This window comes from Lepidochelys kempii, chromosome 2, assembly GCF_965140265.1.
Source record: "Lepidochelys kempii isolate rLepKem1 chromosome 2, rLepKem1.hap2, whole genome shotgun sequence".
Taxonomy (NCBI): domain Eukaryota; kingdom Metazoa; phylum Chordata; order Testudines; family Cheloniidae; genus Lepidochelys; species Lepidochelys kempii.
In genome coordinates, this window is record NC_133257.1 from 122,281,694 (window position 1) to 122,298,569 (window position 16,876).

The following is a 16,876-nucleotide window of genomic DNA, read 5'->3' on the forward strand; positions in this document are numbered from 1 at the left end:
CCGCCCTCCAGATTTGAAAGTATCTTGTCCCCTCATTGGTTATTTTGGGTCAGGTGCCAGCGAGGTTACCTTTGCTTCTTAACCCTTTACAGTTGAAAGGGTTTTGCCTCTGGCCAGGAGAGATTTTATAGCACTGTATACAGAAAGGTGGTCACACTTCCCTTTATATTTATGACAGTCATCAATGAATACACATACTGTAAACCATCAAAGACAGGAACTCCTAGATATTATTAGGGACTAAAGGTCTTAATATTCAAGGTTTCATACGTACACAAAAAAGGAAGTTAAGATCCGGTGTGGAAACTGGAGGTTTTGTTTATGTTTCAGTACTTGAAATCACCACTAAAAGGAAACTGTGGGTTTATTTTTAGACCTCTACTTTCAGAGAAGCATTATCTGAACACTATGCCTATGTATGGAGGAAACTGGTTTCCTTAAAGCAATCTCAAAAACCTTAAAAAAAAGCAATTGTCAAAATTAGACAAGATGCTTTAAAAATCAAAGAAACTATCAATCTAAATGCGAAGAGAAAAAGCTTGTATTTTGCTGTTGTAAAAAGTATCTTATTCCTGGTGCTGTTCAATATGGTATTGATTTGTTTCCATGAAATTCGTAATGGAGTGAAAATCCCACGAGGTAAAACAGGCTTGTATTTTTTACTTAATGAAAAAAATTATGCTATTCTGTGATCAGAGAGCAAACAATGTCTCAAGCAAGGAGGTGCAAAGTATGAGGAACAGTGAAAATTGGGTCCAATTACTCAGAAGTGACCATCTCATAATCACCATATTAAATGCAAGGAAATGTCATTCAGGGCTTTTATTTTCCACTGGAAAATAAATAAAAAGCTATAACATCAATGTTAAACAATTGTACTGTAACAAACAATATTCTAAGTTATACAGGATTTTTCCTTTTGCATGTGCTGTGCTACTGTTTTCTCTGACTTATCCAATATGTGGCCAAGGGTTTAAAGCACAGGTGGGCAAACTTTTTGGCCTGAAGGCCACATTGGGATTCCGAAACTGTATGGAGGGCCGGATAGGGAAGGCTATGCCTCCCCAAACAGCCTGGCCCCCGCCCCCAATCTGCCCCCCCCCATCTTTTGCCCCCCTCAGAATCCCCGACCCATCCATCCCCCCCTCCTCATCCTCTGATTGCCCCCTCCTGGGACCCTACCCCCTACAAACCCCCCTGCTCTCTGTCCTCTGACTGCCCTGACCCCTATCCACACCTCTGCCCCAGCCAGGCCCACCGGGACACCAATGCCTATCCAACACCCGTTCCCCGTTTCCTGACAGCACCCCCCCAGAACCTCCACCCCATCCAACCACCCCCTGACTGCCCCCCGGGACTCCCTGCCCCTTATCCAACTCCACTGCTCCCCACCCCCTTACCATGCCGATGAGAGCACCAGGACCAGCAGACACGCCGCTGAGCAGCCTAGAGCACCGGAGCAAGCTGGCGGCTCTCACAGTTGCGCTGCCTGGCAGAAGCTCGCAACTCTGCCGCCCAGAGCACTGGCGGCATAGTGAGCTGAGGCTGCGAGAGAGGGGGGACAGCAGCAGCCCTCTCCGGCCAGAGCTCAAGGACCAGGCAGGAGGGTCCTCGGGCCAGATGTGGCCCATGGGCTGCAGTTTGCCCACCTCTAGTTTAGAGCAATAATTTTCAGGGTTGGCTCTGAATAGTAGCTACTAGAGAGCAGCTTGTATGCAACGCACACAGACACCTCAAAAAAAACACTTAACTATAAAATTTGCTCAAGCCTTAAATTAGGTATGAACAGTAAAGCTCACTGTAGCTTCTGCAGATACAAATAGGAGAATGGAGAAGCCTCCAAGAATGGGCAGGACCAGCTAAATAGAATTGGAAAGAGATGCCAACCTGAAAACTTTGGAGTGGTTTCAGTTTACTCAGCCACAAGCTTATTTCGTCCTAGCCTCCTCTACATTCTGAATTGGGACTGGTAATTTGTATTTAGAAAGCTCTGTGAAACCCAAACTTCTGATATCCGTTTAAACTGGAATCAAATTTTAAACTTCCTTATATTTGGCCATGCTTAGTACCATGAGTTTTAAAATCATGTTAGTGATATATGCTCAGTCTAGAAAATGAAGTCTCTCGACACAATTTGAGTTTGATTACATGCAACTTTCATTTTAATGAGCAAATAGTCCAAAGGAAAAACGTTCACCTACTTGACTATCTTTAGCTACCTCAAAAATAAAAGCGCAACTGGCAATCAAACCTACTTTACTAGTCAGCAACACATTCGATTTCTTTGAGCTCTTCAGGACTAACCCTGTAATTGGCACATCATGGGGATACACACTAATTACATTTCTGTCACTTACTTTGGAATATACTTATAGTATTGAAACCAAGATGAAAGATTTTTTTAGGATGTAAATAATAGTGCATTTCCATATAAATGCTTGATCTCTCCCCACAATCCTCAAAGCAGCATACAGCTAGTACCCTACACCGTTCTGACTGCATACTTCCAGTTCAAAATGAGGCATGTGGTTGATCGGTCAGTTCGTAACTCTGGTGTTTGTATCTCTGACGTTCTACTGTACTAGGTAGAACTGAACTTCTCCTGCTGCGCACACAACTAGAAATGCTGGTATATGACCTAATGAAACTCCATCACCTTGGAAAAGACAACCAAACGGAAGCACATGGCACTATAGCAAATCAAGGCCAGATTAAGCATTAGGCCCAGTAGGCCCATACATAGGGTCCCTGATTTTGGCCGGCACATGGTGCTCCAGAATTTGAAGATTCCATTTAATTCAGAAACAAATGCTGTATTAAGATGTAGTTAAGATTGAGAATTTACAGTAAAATTACAATATCCTGTAATGTATTTTACCCTATGTTACTGACATTTATGCTCAACCTTAAGTCCATTTTAATGCAGCTTGAGTCTGGGAATTTCCCTTTTTCAAATTAAAAATTTCATACATGGAAGGTAAATAAACCCAAGGAGAATGTTACCACGTGACATTTCCAATTACTGGAAGGTACGGAATATTACACCTTTTATTTTTAACTTTTGTGGCCATATTCATTGTATATCCTGGCTGCTCTATACCACTCGAACAATGCAAAGCAGCTAGAATTGCCCAGAGCCACCCTCCGCCTTTATTCTGGTATTACTGGAAAGGAGAAGGACAGCTCATTTAAACTAAACAGCCAACACATTGAATATATCTTAACGGAAATACTTCTGTATGGAATGTATAATAAATCCATGGAAGTCATTGCCACAAGGCAATTCATTTTCTTTTTCTTTTTTAAAAAAGGCAGCTTGGGCATTTGTAATAGTCATGTTTGTAAAACAGCTTGAAGACATGAAAGTGCTGTACAAGTACTAAGTACTACGTGACTAATGACATCTACAATTTAGCTAGCAAAAAAAGGAGTTTTGAATCCTCATGCTCCGGGGCATATTTCTCTCTAAGGCATAGTATTGTAGAGTTTAAATAGGGGCACACTACATGTTTTTATCTTCCTTAGAAAAGCATCAAACACTAGGTACTTTGAGACAGGATATCTGATAGAGATGTACTGCTGGTGTCCTGTTTTGGAAGAGTGAGAACTGTAATGACATCTTGTTGCAGTGATAGTCTCTCCTGGTTAGGGCTAAGACTCAAACAGGTGTAACAAGAGTGTGGGACAAGTTAGCTTTTCTTAAGCATAGCCTCACAAACTTCACACACACTTTTTGATTCAGGTCAGTGTTCTCTTCATGAAGTGGAATGGCACCCACATGCATAGTGGGTAATAAACTGGTCTATGTGGAAGGGGTATTAATATTTTCCCTTGGTAACTTAATCAAACAGCTAAGAAAAGTCCCACACAAAATGTGAAAAGGAATGTTTAAGTTCCAATGTCTTGTGAAAAGGCATGAAATACAAGGTATTTTTTCTTCTACCTCCCCACTCAGTTCAGTCTTTTCTGCCTACAAACTAATGCTGTAAGGTATAAGGTGTCCAAACTGCCAAAATTCTGGCGTTCTCCCCATCAACCTTTGTAATTTAACATTTGCTTCTTTTTGCTGTTTAATACTACTACATTCTTTCTCCTCTCACTCCTGTAGTTCCTGTTGAAAATGCGTACAGTGACAGTCCAGAATCAACTGCTTAACCTGAATCACTTGCACTAAGGAACTGTACAAGTATCAGCATCTTGATTTCAAGTTAATGTGGACAACATAAAATACCTTTAATATCAGAGTAGGGAAACAAGTTCTCCCCGACACACAAATACGCAAAAATCACCTATTAGTTCTCAGCCTGACAATAGGGTAAGTACAGTAGATTAATAAAACTGAATCCTCTTTATGCCCCTTTTGAACAACCTACAAACTATAATTACAATATTTAGAAATTAAAACTAAAGTTATGATACAGTGTAGAAAAAGGCTATCAATAATGAAGCACATGCACATTTCCAGCTTTTAAAAGCATTCCATTTGAGGCTAAATCAACATATTTAAAACTGACCTATTTGGAGTAAGTGTGTCACCAAGTTGCATATCTAGGTCAGCATTTCTGCAGTGACCCCATTGAATCTCAGTCTTGAGCAGAATTCACTGTAATCTCTTCCACTTCTACCTCCCCCCATAATTCGGACTTTTCTGTGTACAAGTCTCACACTAAAGGCCCACCCCACTGTTTAAAATGTGTGCACGCATAGTCACAGGACATATGCAAACTTATCAAAAAGCCATTAACAATAAACAGAAAATACATTGGGGGTGGAAGCTAATGCACACTCTGAATCACTGTTTTTCTTTTGAGCGTTAGTTAACATTAAGCTTTTTAAATTAAAGAAGCAACAGCATGGACATGTTTCCTACGATCTTAACTTTTAGTCTTTCACTGATAATTAGTGATAGGCAGAATTAGAAAAGTGTGGAATTCATTTTAGTCTCCGGAATAAAATAAGAAATGGAAATAAATTGAATTATTGAATGCAAACAATTCACCCATTAATTGTTTGGAAGCTTGAATGAAATCTGTTTCCTTACCCATGTTTTTCTGTTGCATGTATGATTTGTTAGGGATTTTTTTTCTTTGACATTCTATTAAAATAGTCACATAGCCTTCTTCCACACCCTACGTACAAAAATGCTGTCAAAGCAAGCAACCCTTTGCAAAGTCAGTTTAAGATTAAACTATGTGAGTTATATAAAAGTACACAAGACCATCTGAGAATTTTTCCTGAAGTGTGTATAAACAATACTACCTAATGGTTTTTCAATTTAAGATTTTAGTAACTGAAAACTAAAATTACATTTTTCATAAACAGATATCTTGTGCTGTGACTTCCTCCTGTGTATTAAATTTATGATGCATTTTATTTTTTGAATATACTAGTAAGTGGAAGTTTTTACTCTCATTTGTCAGAACACAAACAGATACTATTTAGGGACAACACAATTTTAACTTTCAGACTATCCTTTAAAGATGTTGAAGTGCTTTTGAACACTAGTGAATTTAATAATGTTGAGTGTTAATAAAAATCCAAATAGATGCCACTAAGTAATGAATGTATTTTAAAAAACAATTTCAGAGAGTATATTTGAGTATTCACATTATGACACAAATTTCATACATCCCCTGCGCCAAAAACATTCATTTAAAAGTGGATAGCATTTTAAATAGATCACTTCTATATAAAACATTTAACCTGTTACAAGTTACACTTAAAAGCTAACAATGAAGGATTAGAGAAAATTCCCACCCTCCCTCCCTCCCCCCAAATTGTTTACTTTGTACATTTAAACAGCACATTTGTATTTTTTTTCTATTTCCAAGAGTGCGTTGAGTGCCTAAAACCAGTTTTAACTGAACTAGCTTTCAAATAGGTAGCATCTTTTAAGATAAATAGAAATACAGGATTAGGATTTATTTTGGTACAAAAGGACCTTCATTAGATAACCCACACTGGTAGATTCCTTCCATCCTTCCACTTTGTACATGTAATTCAGGAACTGTGTGTTTCATCTTCTAAATTGAATTCCACAGGTACTGGTATCAGTAGCCAAACGAGATTTAAATTTGTGGTTGTTGCTAGTTTTTTCTATTTCAGTAACATACTAGTCTGTTATTGCACGATACTTCCCACACAAACACATTTAGCTGAGCTGGTATCACTTGTTTTCCACATTGCTTTTACAAAACAGTTTAGAGAAACTTCATTCTAACACATGTTAAGTCCTGTCTGAAAGATGTGACTCTACAAAGCTATACTACTGGAACAGAGTGATCTAGTTAGATGAACGTGTAACGATGAAACCAAGATTTTCCTCAGTTTTTCACTTGCTATGTGCTGCTGTCAACATACTGAAGTGTTCGACTGCCAATATTAGTGGCTTTCCTCAGTTCTGGCACTCAAAGCCTTCTAGGAGCTCTGGGCTTGGAGTTCCTCCCCCTACATTTAAAAAAGGGAAGATGTCATGATTATATGGGGAGATGTCCTCAGGTTGGCTACCTTCCCAATACTGTTAGTCATAAGGGTGAGAGAGAGCAAGAGAGAAGCACAGCATGGTACAGAACAAGCCTATGCTGTCAGTAATTCAATGGGACTTTCTGGTCATTTATTTCTACTTCTGAAGTTCATTGTTTTACACTGTTTATCCTCACTCATGAGATCTATCCTTCATTCACCCAATGTCAGAGCCACTGGAGATGAAAGAACACTTGTCTTATATAAAAGATCGACTGAACACCAAGAACAAGCTCAATACTGGAAATCAGATCATACCCAAAACCATGCGTATCTTGGCTTCACAATAAGAAGTCCGGGAGTTTTAGGGTTAGTGTTCCAATGTCAGAGCGATACAAAACCCTAAAATAGATGAACTACTGGAACATGCACAAAGGGCGTTCTATGCCAGAAAGAATCCCAAACATTTATTGCCCAAAGAAAGCTATAATATAGTAAATCGAGTTGAATTATAAGAGCATAAAATTAACAATCCTCTTTAAAAACCAATACTTCAAAACATTCACTAAATAAAGTATACTGCCTTTTGGAAAAGCCAGACTGAAAGTGATCCAGAGTGCCATAAATCTACAAATATCTTGAAAAAGCATCACACTAACTACTTAATACAATCGAGAACATAAAAACCAGTAGTCTCTTACTAAATATGGAATGAATGAACGAACACTAAAAATACAGTGGAAAACCAAAGAGAAAAATATGTAACCAGTGTGACAAAAGAACAAACATTCTTTACCCTTCAGTGCACAAGATACAGGAATATGAGCTAGTATCAGACACTGCAAAGAACCTGACTAAAGAAGCAGAGGGGAAAAAATTAGTATAATAGAGAAAGACAATTGCAGAAACAACCTCTCAAGACAAGGTAATATGGTGCCAAATAGTAAGAGGTTAATAATGCAAATGGTGTAAAAAAAACAAACCCTAAATTCTGTTGGCAAAGCCTGCTCTAAACACACGTGATATATTTTTAAGTCCGGAACTCTACTTTAACATGCTCAGAGCTTTCATTTTTAAACATGAGTGGCCCTCCCCATCACACGTACACACATAGTAAGGCATTGACAGGAGTCGAAACATTTTTGGACTGATGTTGAAAGTGTTTTAGTGTCAGCTTAGTTACTCTCCCTTGTTGCCTCACCCGGCCCATTTCATTGTGGGATTTCTGTTCGATTATTTACTTTTCTTTTATTCTGAGGTTCCCTTGTATCCTCAGTACCTCCAGTTCCCTTGCCTGGCTTTTCTTACTGCAACACCTTAGGCTGCTTTGCTATCAGAACGGTAGGAGAAAGAGCAGGGCTGCTCTGAACTCTGCCACAACTGCTGTTCAGAGCCACTCCCCTGAGGGAAAAAGAAAAGGAGGACTTGTGGCACCTTAGAGACTAACAAATTTATATGAGCATAAGCTTTCGTGAGCTACAGCTCACTTCATCGGATGCATACCGTGGAAAATACAGTGGGGAGATTTATATACATAGAGAACATGAAACAATGGGTGTTACCCTACACACTGTAAGGAGAGTGATCAGGTAAGGTGAGCTATTACCAGCAGGAGAGCGGGGGGGGGGGGGGGGGGAACGACCTTTTGTAGTGATAATCAAGGTGGGCCATTTCCAGCAGTTGACAAGAATGTCTGAGGAAGTGAGCTGTAGCTCACGAAAGCTTATGCTCAAATAAATTGGTTAGTCTCTAAGGTGCCACAAGTACTCCTTTTCTTTCTGCGGATACAGACTAACATGGTTGCTACTCTGTCCCCTGAGGGAAGTGAGGAGACCAGATCGTGCTGAACAGAGTCCTCACCTCTGCCCTGTCTTTCCAGCACAAGGCAAATGCAAAGGAGCTCTGAAATAGAAATTCATCAGCTCAGCTAGAAGGTGGGTTGCTCTATATGTGGAGAGACTAGCACTGGTAGATATATAATCTGACTGCATAGTCAATTACAGCGCTGATGCTCTAGGATATTGAATAGGTACCAAAATACAGTATATTGGAGAACACTAATTGATCAGCAATAGGAAATATGTTGATATCTTGCCAGTCACTCAACTTCACCTATTTTAAGACAGAAGCGAAACACAACATTCCCAACAGAAAAACTCCTCCAACTGGTTCTTGAAGTTTCTAGCACTGTCTTTGGGTTCTCTACATGCCTTGCATTACCAGTTTTTATCACTTCTGAAACACAACTTTTCATATTAAAATCTTGGAAAGAGACATTACTGACTTTCTCTATTCTAAGGGTCTTATTCCGTACATTAGTGAGCTACACCAAGATTTGGGCGGGGGGGGGGGGGGGGGGGGGGAGGAACTCTAGCTAGTATCTTTATTTACACAGTGCAAGCAAATGGAGTTTAACCAAAAAAACAAAAAACAAAAAAAACCACACCACACCTCACTCCAGCCACAGGCCCACAACTGTTTATGCCATTATGGTGAAAGTGAGCAAACATTTTTCTTAATTAGAAAAATTAGGAGAACTCTACTTGCTAGAGGTGTTCTTACCTTTGATGCTTGTCGAAGCCACCGTAAGTACTCTGTGAAGGTATCAAAACAAATGTAATAGGTCTGGCTCTGAGGTCCAGAGGAACTAAATGCTAAACAGTGCTGGTGCTTTTTCACTTCTTCCACCTGTATTTAAAAAGATAAAATAATTACTGCATAACATTTGGAAAGTGTCAGTGTGCAAGCAAAGTGAAGCTGTGAAACGGAGGAGGAGCTCAAAAGCCTCGTTAAGTATTGTTAAACCTGAAATTTAATTAATCCAGTGTCAAGGAGCCACAAAACCCATGCAAGCAACAGATTAAGAAACCTGAACTGTTTAACAGGACTCTTGAATTAAGTTATATAAAATGTACTGTTAGAGTTGAAGATACAGATCTGGATAATTCTTAAGACCTGAATATCTTAAGACTTTTCCAAAATTAAACGGCCAAAAAGCCAATTATTTTCTGGCATTTAAAAAAATTTGTATTAACCACATGCTTCTCCCTATTGGGAAATGGAGTGGGAGGTAAGTAAATCTGATGGGTTGTGGGTAGGGCAGAGAAGGGAAAGGAGTTTGGCAATAACTCTTTTCTAGTTTAAACAAGTATTTGTTGATAAGCCTTTAACAGTGGAATGTGAAACAAAATATTTTGTGCCCTTTGCTGCTCCTTTTATATAAATATATAAAAACAGTCATCAAATATTTAGTTTCGTCTGGATATTCCAAATGCGTAAAAGCAAGAAGTCTTCATCTTTTTTTTTTGCTAGAGGTCTTCAGCAAGGGATATGGATAACCTGAAAAGAACTCTACGGAAAAAAGAAGAAGAGCATTTCCTTGTGAAAGACTTTTATGCTGCTTTTATACATGCAATAAGGAGCTGCAAAGAATATATAATTTAGTTTTGTTCTTCACCAGTAAAAATTTACCTTTAAAAAGGAAACTGGTACAATGTATGGTCTCCAAGATGTTTCTGTGATGTTTCACAACACTACGTTCTGGAATGCCTTTTGCAAACCAGGAAGTGCAAGAGGATTTAAGTGGGTGCGGGAGAATTTTTTATTTTAAAAAAAAAAAAGTTCAACAATACTTATTCTGTTCCAGCTGTCCCCCACCCAAGCCTCGATAGCGTAGGCTTTCAGCAAATATTTCTGAGTTTGACTCAGTTTTCATTTTATGTTTGCATTCTACCTTCAACTTGAACCCTTGCACATAAGCAATTCCTACAACAGACAGGAGACAGAAACAAAGACATACGTTTTGCCAATTCCATGAACAAAACCCTTTAAAGGCTCAGGATCCATTTGGTTAGCTTTTTATCTTTGATGTTAGGATTTTACCCTACTCCTCCTTTGTGGCTTTCCCAGGGATAACAGCAGGCTAGGAAAGCTTGAATCTTGCACTTCCCAGTATGCAGCAATGAGTAATGCCATCTGCTTCTGGGGAGAGGGTTGTGGAATATCCCTTTGTATTTCTTCTGGCTGAGAAAAAGGACACACTCCAGGGAAAAGGTGGGAACATTCTTGTATGGAGAAGGTAGAGAGGGGAGAGAAAAGAATTGCTAGAACAGGGGAAGCTCCACACAACTAGACTTGGCATATAAAATGCCCTAAAACAGAATATTAAGGTGGAACTCTGAAAACTGACTGTGTAAATATGACATCACGGACTCCCATGTGTATCGTGTCTCAGTCGATTTCAATACCATGTGCTAGTACACAAGGTTAAAAAAAGATTCAGCTGCCAGTCCTGCAAAATCAGCCTAGGGTCCAAGAACCAAGAAGGACTCTTCATCTTGTGCGTTACAACTAGTTATGAAGATTCTGCAGGCCATATTGGATCTCCAATTGCTCCTGTGGTAGCCCCATTGTCAGTGCCGTTTCACAGGAAAATCTGATGGGAATAAATTCTGTTGATGCACAAAATGGAATAGAACCCAACTCCATCTCTTAGCAAACAGGTAGCATGAGCAAACAGCAACAAACACTAGGTCACTGGAAAGATACAACTCTGAATATACAAAACAGATTTGTTGACTAAGATAATGCCATTTTACAGTTATGCTGTGGAATTGCTCTAAAACGTAAGTGCGTGTATTTACACATGCGACCTAGCGAAAACTAAACTCAGCCAATGGGCAAAGTAACGTACTACTCAGCAAATACAATAAAAATATGTCTAGCCATTCCTGGTATGTGGCAAAAAACTGGTTCCTGAGCCACATGCGGCTCTTTTACAGCTAAAGTGCAGCTCGCAGAGTCCTCCCTCCCCCATTCCTCTCCCCCATTCTCTGCCTACCAGACTGGGTGGAGGGGGAGAAAGAGCTCAGGGCTTCTGCCCTGCGGTGGGGCTAGGGGCTTCTGCCAGAGACTACTAGTTCCTGCTGAGATGACAATTTAAAGGTTTGGCCCCGCCAACAGCTTGAGGCATGCCCCCCAGGCACACCCCACTTCTTACCCTCAGCAGCCCCTCCCTGAACCTCCCAGAGGCAGCAGCAAACAGCTAAGAAGAGCAGGGAGGGGCCACTGCTTTAGCTCCACAGGGAGGAGCAGCAGCAAAAGTAGCGGCTCTCCCTGCAGCTCCCAGCTGATTCTTGCTGCCTCTCCCCAGGGCCACAGCTCCCAGCTTGCGGAAGCCAGCAGCTGCAGTGCAGGGAGGGGGCCCCGTGGAACCATGTGACTGAGCAGGGCCAGCCAACTCCAGCAAAAATCTGGGGAAACATGTGACGCCATGTGCCCCCCCGTATGTTGTTTCTGGCTTCAGCCCCACGGGGCACACCTGCTGGCACTCAGGACTTCAGCAGAAGTTGATCTGAAGCCCCAAGCCTCGGTAGGCACCTCCTGAGGGGCTGAAGCCCTGAGCCCCGGCAGGCGCACCCTGGCTCTCGAACTTCTGAAGCTTTTCATATGTGGCTCGGAGGGTCAGTAAGTTTGGCCATCCCTGCCATACACACATACATACACAGAACAATTAATACTACGTGAAAAGAAGAAGAGATAATGATCCCACATACACAATTTAATGGCCATTCCCTGATTTTTTCCATTTTTAAATTCTCAATGTAAGAACTTTGCAAGGAGATACAAATGATTCAGATACAGGTAGTAAGTGTTACGTCTAGTAATAACTGTTTTCATTATCAGATTCCAGAGTGCAAGCTCCTTGGGGCAGCAACCCGTGTCTGAAAATCACCACGTATACCTACAACACTGAAAAATAGGATTAAGTGAACAGCCTCAAGCAAAAAAAAAAAAAAAAAACCCTTACTTTTCCACCAATTAGAGGGAGAACATGCATCTTTCCAATTTGGCTTTCTTTCACCGATGATACAATTAGGCACGTCCCACAAAGGATAACTTGGCGTCTTGTCCATCTGTTGACTGGCAAATGCATTTTCCCTTTTCGAACATTGTACGTTCCCGAGAGCTGAATCCGTTCAGAGTTGCCAGTGCTGTGTGGCTTTCCTGAAATAGAAACAAAAGCAGGCACTTTATCACTACGGATGTCTTCCTTTTTCAATCAATCACTCTTAATAATGTTGAGCACAACCTGACAAATGACAACCAACTCTGGAGCCAAACAAGTAAATACAGGGACTTGAGCATTGCAGTATCAATACATGGATACTGACTAGTACACTTTCCTTTCTTCAGTATTAGTCTTGTAGTTTTGGTACATTTAAATATTTGCCCAGACGATTTCAAAAATAATGTTTTGCATCTTCTGCTTTACAACTACGTATAATACCTTTTCTTGCCTCTCTTCTGAACCAATGCCAAAACCGCACTAGCCCATCCCTAGTAATTATATTTCAAAAACCGTGTAATAGGCATTTTGAATATTTGTTTAATAGTATTGAAGTGTTCAGACTTGGAATGTCCTCTATTCATTAGAGCTTGGAGTTCATTTCAAACATCTCTAGATGTTACTTTTTTAATCTTACTCCACCCACAAAGAGCCCACAGCACTTTTACATACTACGTATTGCAGAGAAACTGCAGACAGGGTAACAAATGAGCAGCTCAAAACAGTGACCAGGTGGATCATTTCAAGGTGATCATTTAAAGGAAAGCTCTTTCTGTAGAGGCCACCGTGACAATGACATTCAGTGGCCACATGGTACAGTAGATTATGGAGCTCTAAGTTTAAACTCTTAGGCCTCAGGTGGAAAGGCTTTTCATTGTCTCACTATAATCTGAAGCATTTATCCATATTAAATTACCACCACCTCCAAATCTGGCATTACTCAGCAAAAGACAAGCCTAGGACTAAAGTAGCAAGGCTGCTGCGAGTCAGGACAGAGGTGCAATCACAGATGTGTGATACACTGGCTAACCTTGTTAATACTATGCTCGGTTTTAGTGCAACTTTTCTGACAGCATGTTTAAAAGAAAGGTTTTGCTGCGGGTGAAAGAGCAGAAGCAGTAATTTCAAAAAGTTTCCCGACGCCTAGACAAGAGACTGGTAAAATGAAGATTCATCTGTTTTCTAAATTAAACCATAAACCATGAGATCCAAGAGAAATCTTAACAAGCTATAATTTCTTTAAAGAAAACCTGAAATTCCACAATTCTGGGAGATTACTACAACATCTGCTGCAGATTAGGATCACTCCAGTCAGGGTCCACTATTTGAAAAAAGATAAGTCATGGTGCAGAAACACCCTTTTCTAAGGGTTAACATCTCTCATTGAGTCAGCTCTTTTAAATTTGCCATAGGAAACCAAACAATTTAAGCCATCTACCCCAAAGTAATTTCCCCCAGTGACAACTCTAACTATCACTTCCCTTTTAAAATCTGTTTATTAAACCCAAACTTGGCACAGTTAGTCCCGGTTTTGCTATGCTTTAATTAACACTGGCATTTAGGCTACTGTCTGCCTGTTTAGAACTGCAAGATTGTTGCTGTAACTTAAAAGATACTTCACTGCCTACAGTTTTCTGGCATTTATTAAAAATTGATATTCCGAGCTGGCACGACCAAGTATCAAACTCAAATCTATCAGACGATAAAGGTACTCCTATTATGTCCAACAGCACTTCAAAGATGGGAGCACACTGTAATCAGTTGCAATCTGATCAGAGGATCATGCTATGGCTGGAACTTCTTTATTGTATGAACCTGATATCAAATGCAATGAAACTAGTACAGTACTGAGGACCAAACCTTCAGGAGAAATCTTCATAAGGCAAATCAGTTATTTTGAGAGCTTACATGGCAAAAGTAGTTTGAAAAACACCTTCTTATTGTTCATATATATATATATATATATATATATATATATATATATATATGGCTACAGTAGTGCTAGGAATGTGAATCAGTGTTGTGCCATGCTAGGTGTAATACAAAAGTAGGCACGATGCTTGCTATGAAAGCTTTACAAATTTGTGACCAAACTCAGAACTCCTTTACAAAAGTCATAAAGTAGACCACCATTGCTGGTGCTGTTTGGAGATAAAATTCCTGTGAATAAACTCTACAAGATGTCTAGAGAGGCCATGTTGCTGCTACATGGCAGAAAAGTCTGACATGTCCAGAGCCAAGATATGAAGGGCAATGGTCTTCAGACAGACTGGCAGCTATACCAGACCAGAGCGTACCCTCAGTTATACTTTAACAATAATTCTCTAACTAAAGTCAGTGTTGTTGTTTAATGAGGTAAACACACAGGCTCATCCTCCAAAGCTAACTACATACAAGAAGACTTTAGAAAGAATCCATGAACACAGTTAACATCCACCAATACCATGTTTCAGACAACTATCTTTGGAAGAGTTTTTAAGTAATAGTTCTCTCCATTTTATACTATGGATCATATCTTTCAACAGATCAAGAATAATTCCTACTTCCAATCTTGCAACTGATTCCACAACTTAAAACATTAAACAAATTTTTAAAATCTGCAGGAACTGATAACTTGCACCTAAGAGTTTTAGAAGAACTGGATGAGGAACTCTGAAACACAAAGATTTTTAGCAAATGTTGGAATATTGGGAAGTTCCAGAGGCCTGTTAAAAGGTGGTGAATATGTCAATAATTAGAAAGGATAAGTGGAATGATCATGCTAACTACAGACCAATTAGCCAAAACCTGATCCAAGGCAAAGTCATGGAGATGCTAGTAGAGAGTGAAGTCAGTAAGAAAAATTAAAGGAGGATAACAGAATTAGTACCAATCAACAAACTAGATATTTTCGACATTACAAGTAAGGGTAATTTGACTTCTGCAAAGTGTTTGGCTTAATACCATATAACATTCAAATTAACAAAATTAGAAAAGATTAATTTAGCACATTATATGGATTTAAAACAGGCTAACTGATCAAACTCAAAATGCAACTGTATCATCTAGAAAGAAAAGGAGTATTTGTGGCACCTTAGAGACTAACCAATTTATTTGAGCATAAGCTTTCATGAGCCACAGCTCACTTCAAGCTTATGCTCAAATAAATTGGTTAGTCTCTAAGGTGCCACAAGTACTCCTTTTCTTTTTGCGAATACAGACTAACACGGCTGTTACTCTGAAATGTATCATCTAGGTGAATCATCATCCAAGAAGGGGTTCCTTAGAGATCTGTTCTTGGCTCAATGCCATTCAAGATTTTTGGGCATGCCTACACTACAAAATTAAGTCAACCTACAGCCACCGCAGTAATTAAAGTGGTGGCTCATGTCCAAACTACGCTTCTCCTGTCAGCAGTACGCGCCCTCACCAGGAGCATGTCTACCGACTTAATTGTGTGCGGCACTGACAGCAGGAATCCTCTCTTCCCCCCTACTCTGGGGCTGACAAGCCAAGCTGTCTGCTCCAGGGCGTGACTCCGGCTGTCAGCCCTGGGATGGGGGGGATGACTCCAGCTGTGAGCCCCGCATGGGACTGACAGCCAACAAGTGATGCCCCCCTAACTACATCAACCAAAGCACAACGCCTCTCGTGGAGGTGGAGTTAATGTATTGGGCAACTTACATCAGTGGGAGCTACATTTTAGTGTAGCCACTTACAGTTCGACCGACGTAAGCTGCCTTGCGTTGACCTAACTCTATAGCCCAGGCCTTTAATGGTTATTTGGAAGAACATACAAAACCACTGCTAACAGAGTTGCCGATGACAAAACTTAGTGGAATGGTAAATAATGTAAAGTCCAGGTGAGTTGTACAGAACAATCTCGATTGCTTGGTAAGCTGAGTTCATTTGAACATCACGTGTTTTAATATAACAACATACAACGTCATACATCTAGATACAAAGAACGTAGGTCATACTTAGTGGATAGGGAATTGTGTCTTGGAAAGCAGTGACTCTGAAAAGGATTTAGGGATTACTGTGGATAACCAACTGAACATGAACTCCTAGTGCGATGCTCTGTCTAAGCCCTGGTCTACACTAGGACTTTAGGTCGAATTTAGCAGCGTTAAATCAATGTAAACCTGCATCTGTCCACACGATGAAGCCCTTTATTTCGACTTAAAGGGCTCTTAAAATTGATTTCCTTACTCCACCCCTGACAAGTGGATTAGCGCTTAAATCGGCCTTGCCGGGTCGAATTTGGGGTACTGTGGACACAATTCGACAGTATTGGCCTCCGGGAGCTATCCCAGAGTGCTCCATTGTGACTGCTCTGGACAGCAGTCTCAACTCAGATGCACGATTGTTTGCCGTTGCTCTGACACAGGGAGGGGCGACTGACAACACGGCTTACAGGGTTGGCTTACAGGGAGCTAAAAATCAACAAAGGGGGTGGCTTTACATCAAGGAGTATTTCAGGCAGGACTTTACGAAGGGTTCCAATAAGAAATGGTGCACCTAAGTTATTGTTCTTATTGGAACAAGGAGGTTAGTCTGGCCTCTGATACATGGCTAGATTTACCT

The 16,876-nt window shown here is 40.3% G+C and overlaps 1 protein-coding gene across 1 annotated transcript in view; it reads right to left on the minus strand.

The window, feature by feature from the left end:
• The window catches only part of PHLPP1 (PH domain and leucine rich repeat protein phosphatase 1), a 216,323-nt gene that overhangs the window by 85,277 nt on the left and 114,170 nt on the right, over positions 1-16,876 (minus strand). Inside the window, exons 2-3 of the mRNA XM_073332220.1 lie at positions 12,272-12,468; positions 9,025-9,150 (exon numbers count right to left, since the gene is read on the minus strand). Of these exons, the coding sequence (XP_073188321.1) occupies positions 9,025-9,150; positions 12,272-12,468 (323 nt within the window). The remainder of the gene's footprint in view (positions 1-9,024; positions 9,151-12,271; positions 12,469-16,876) is intronic.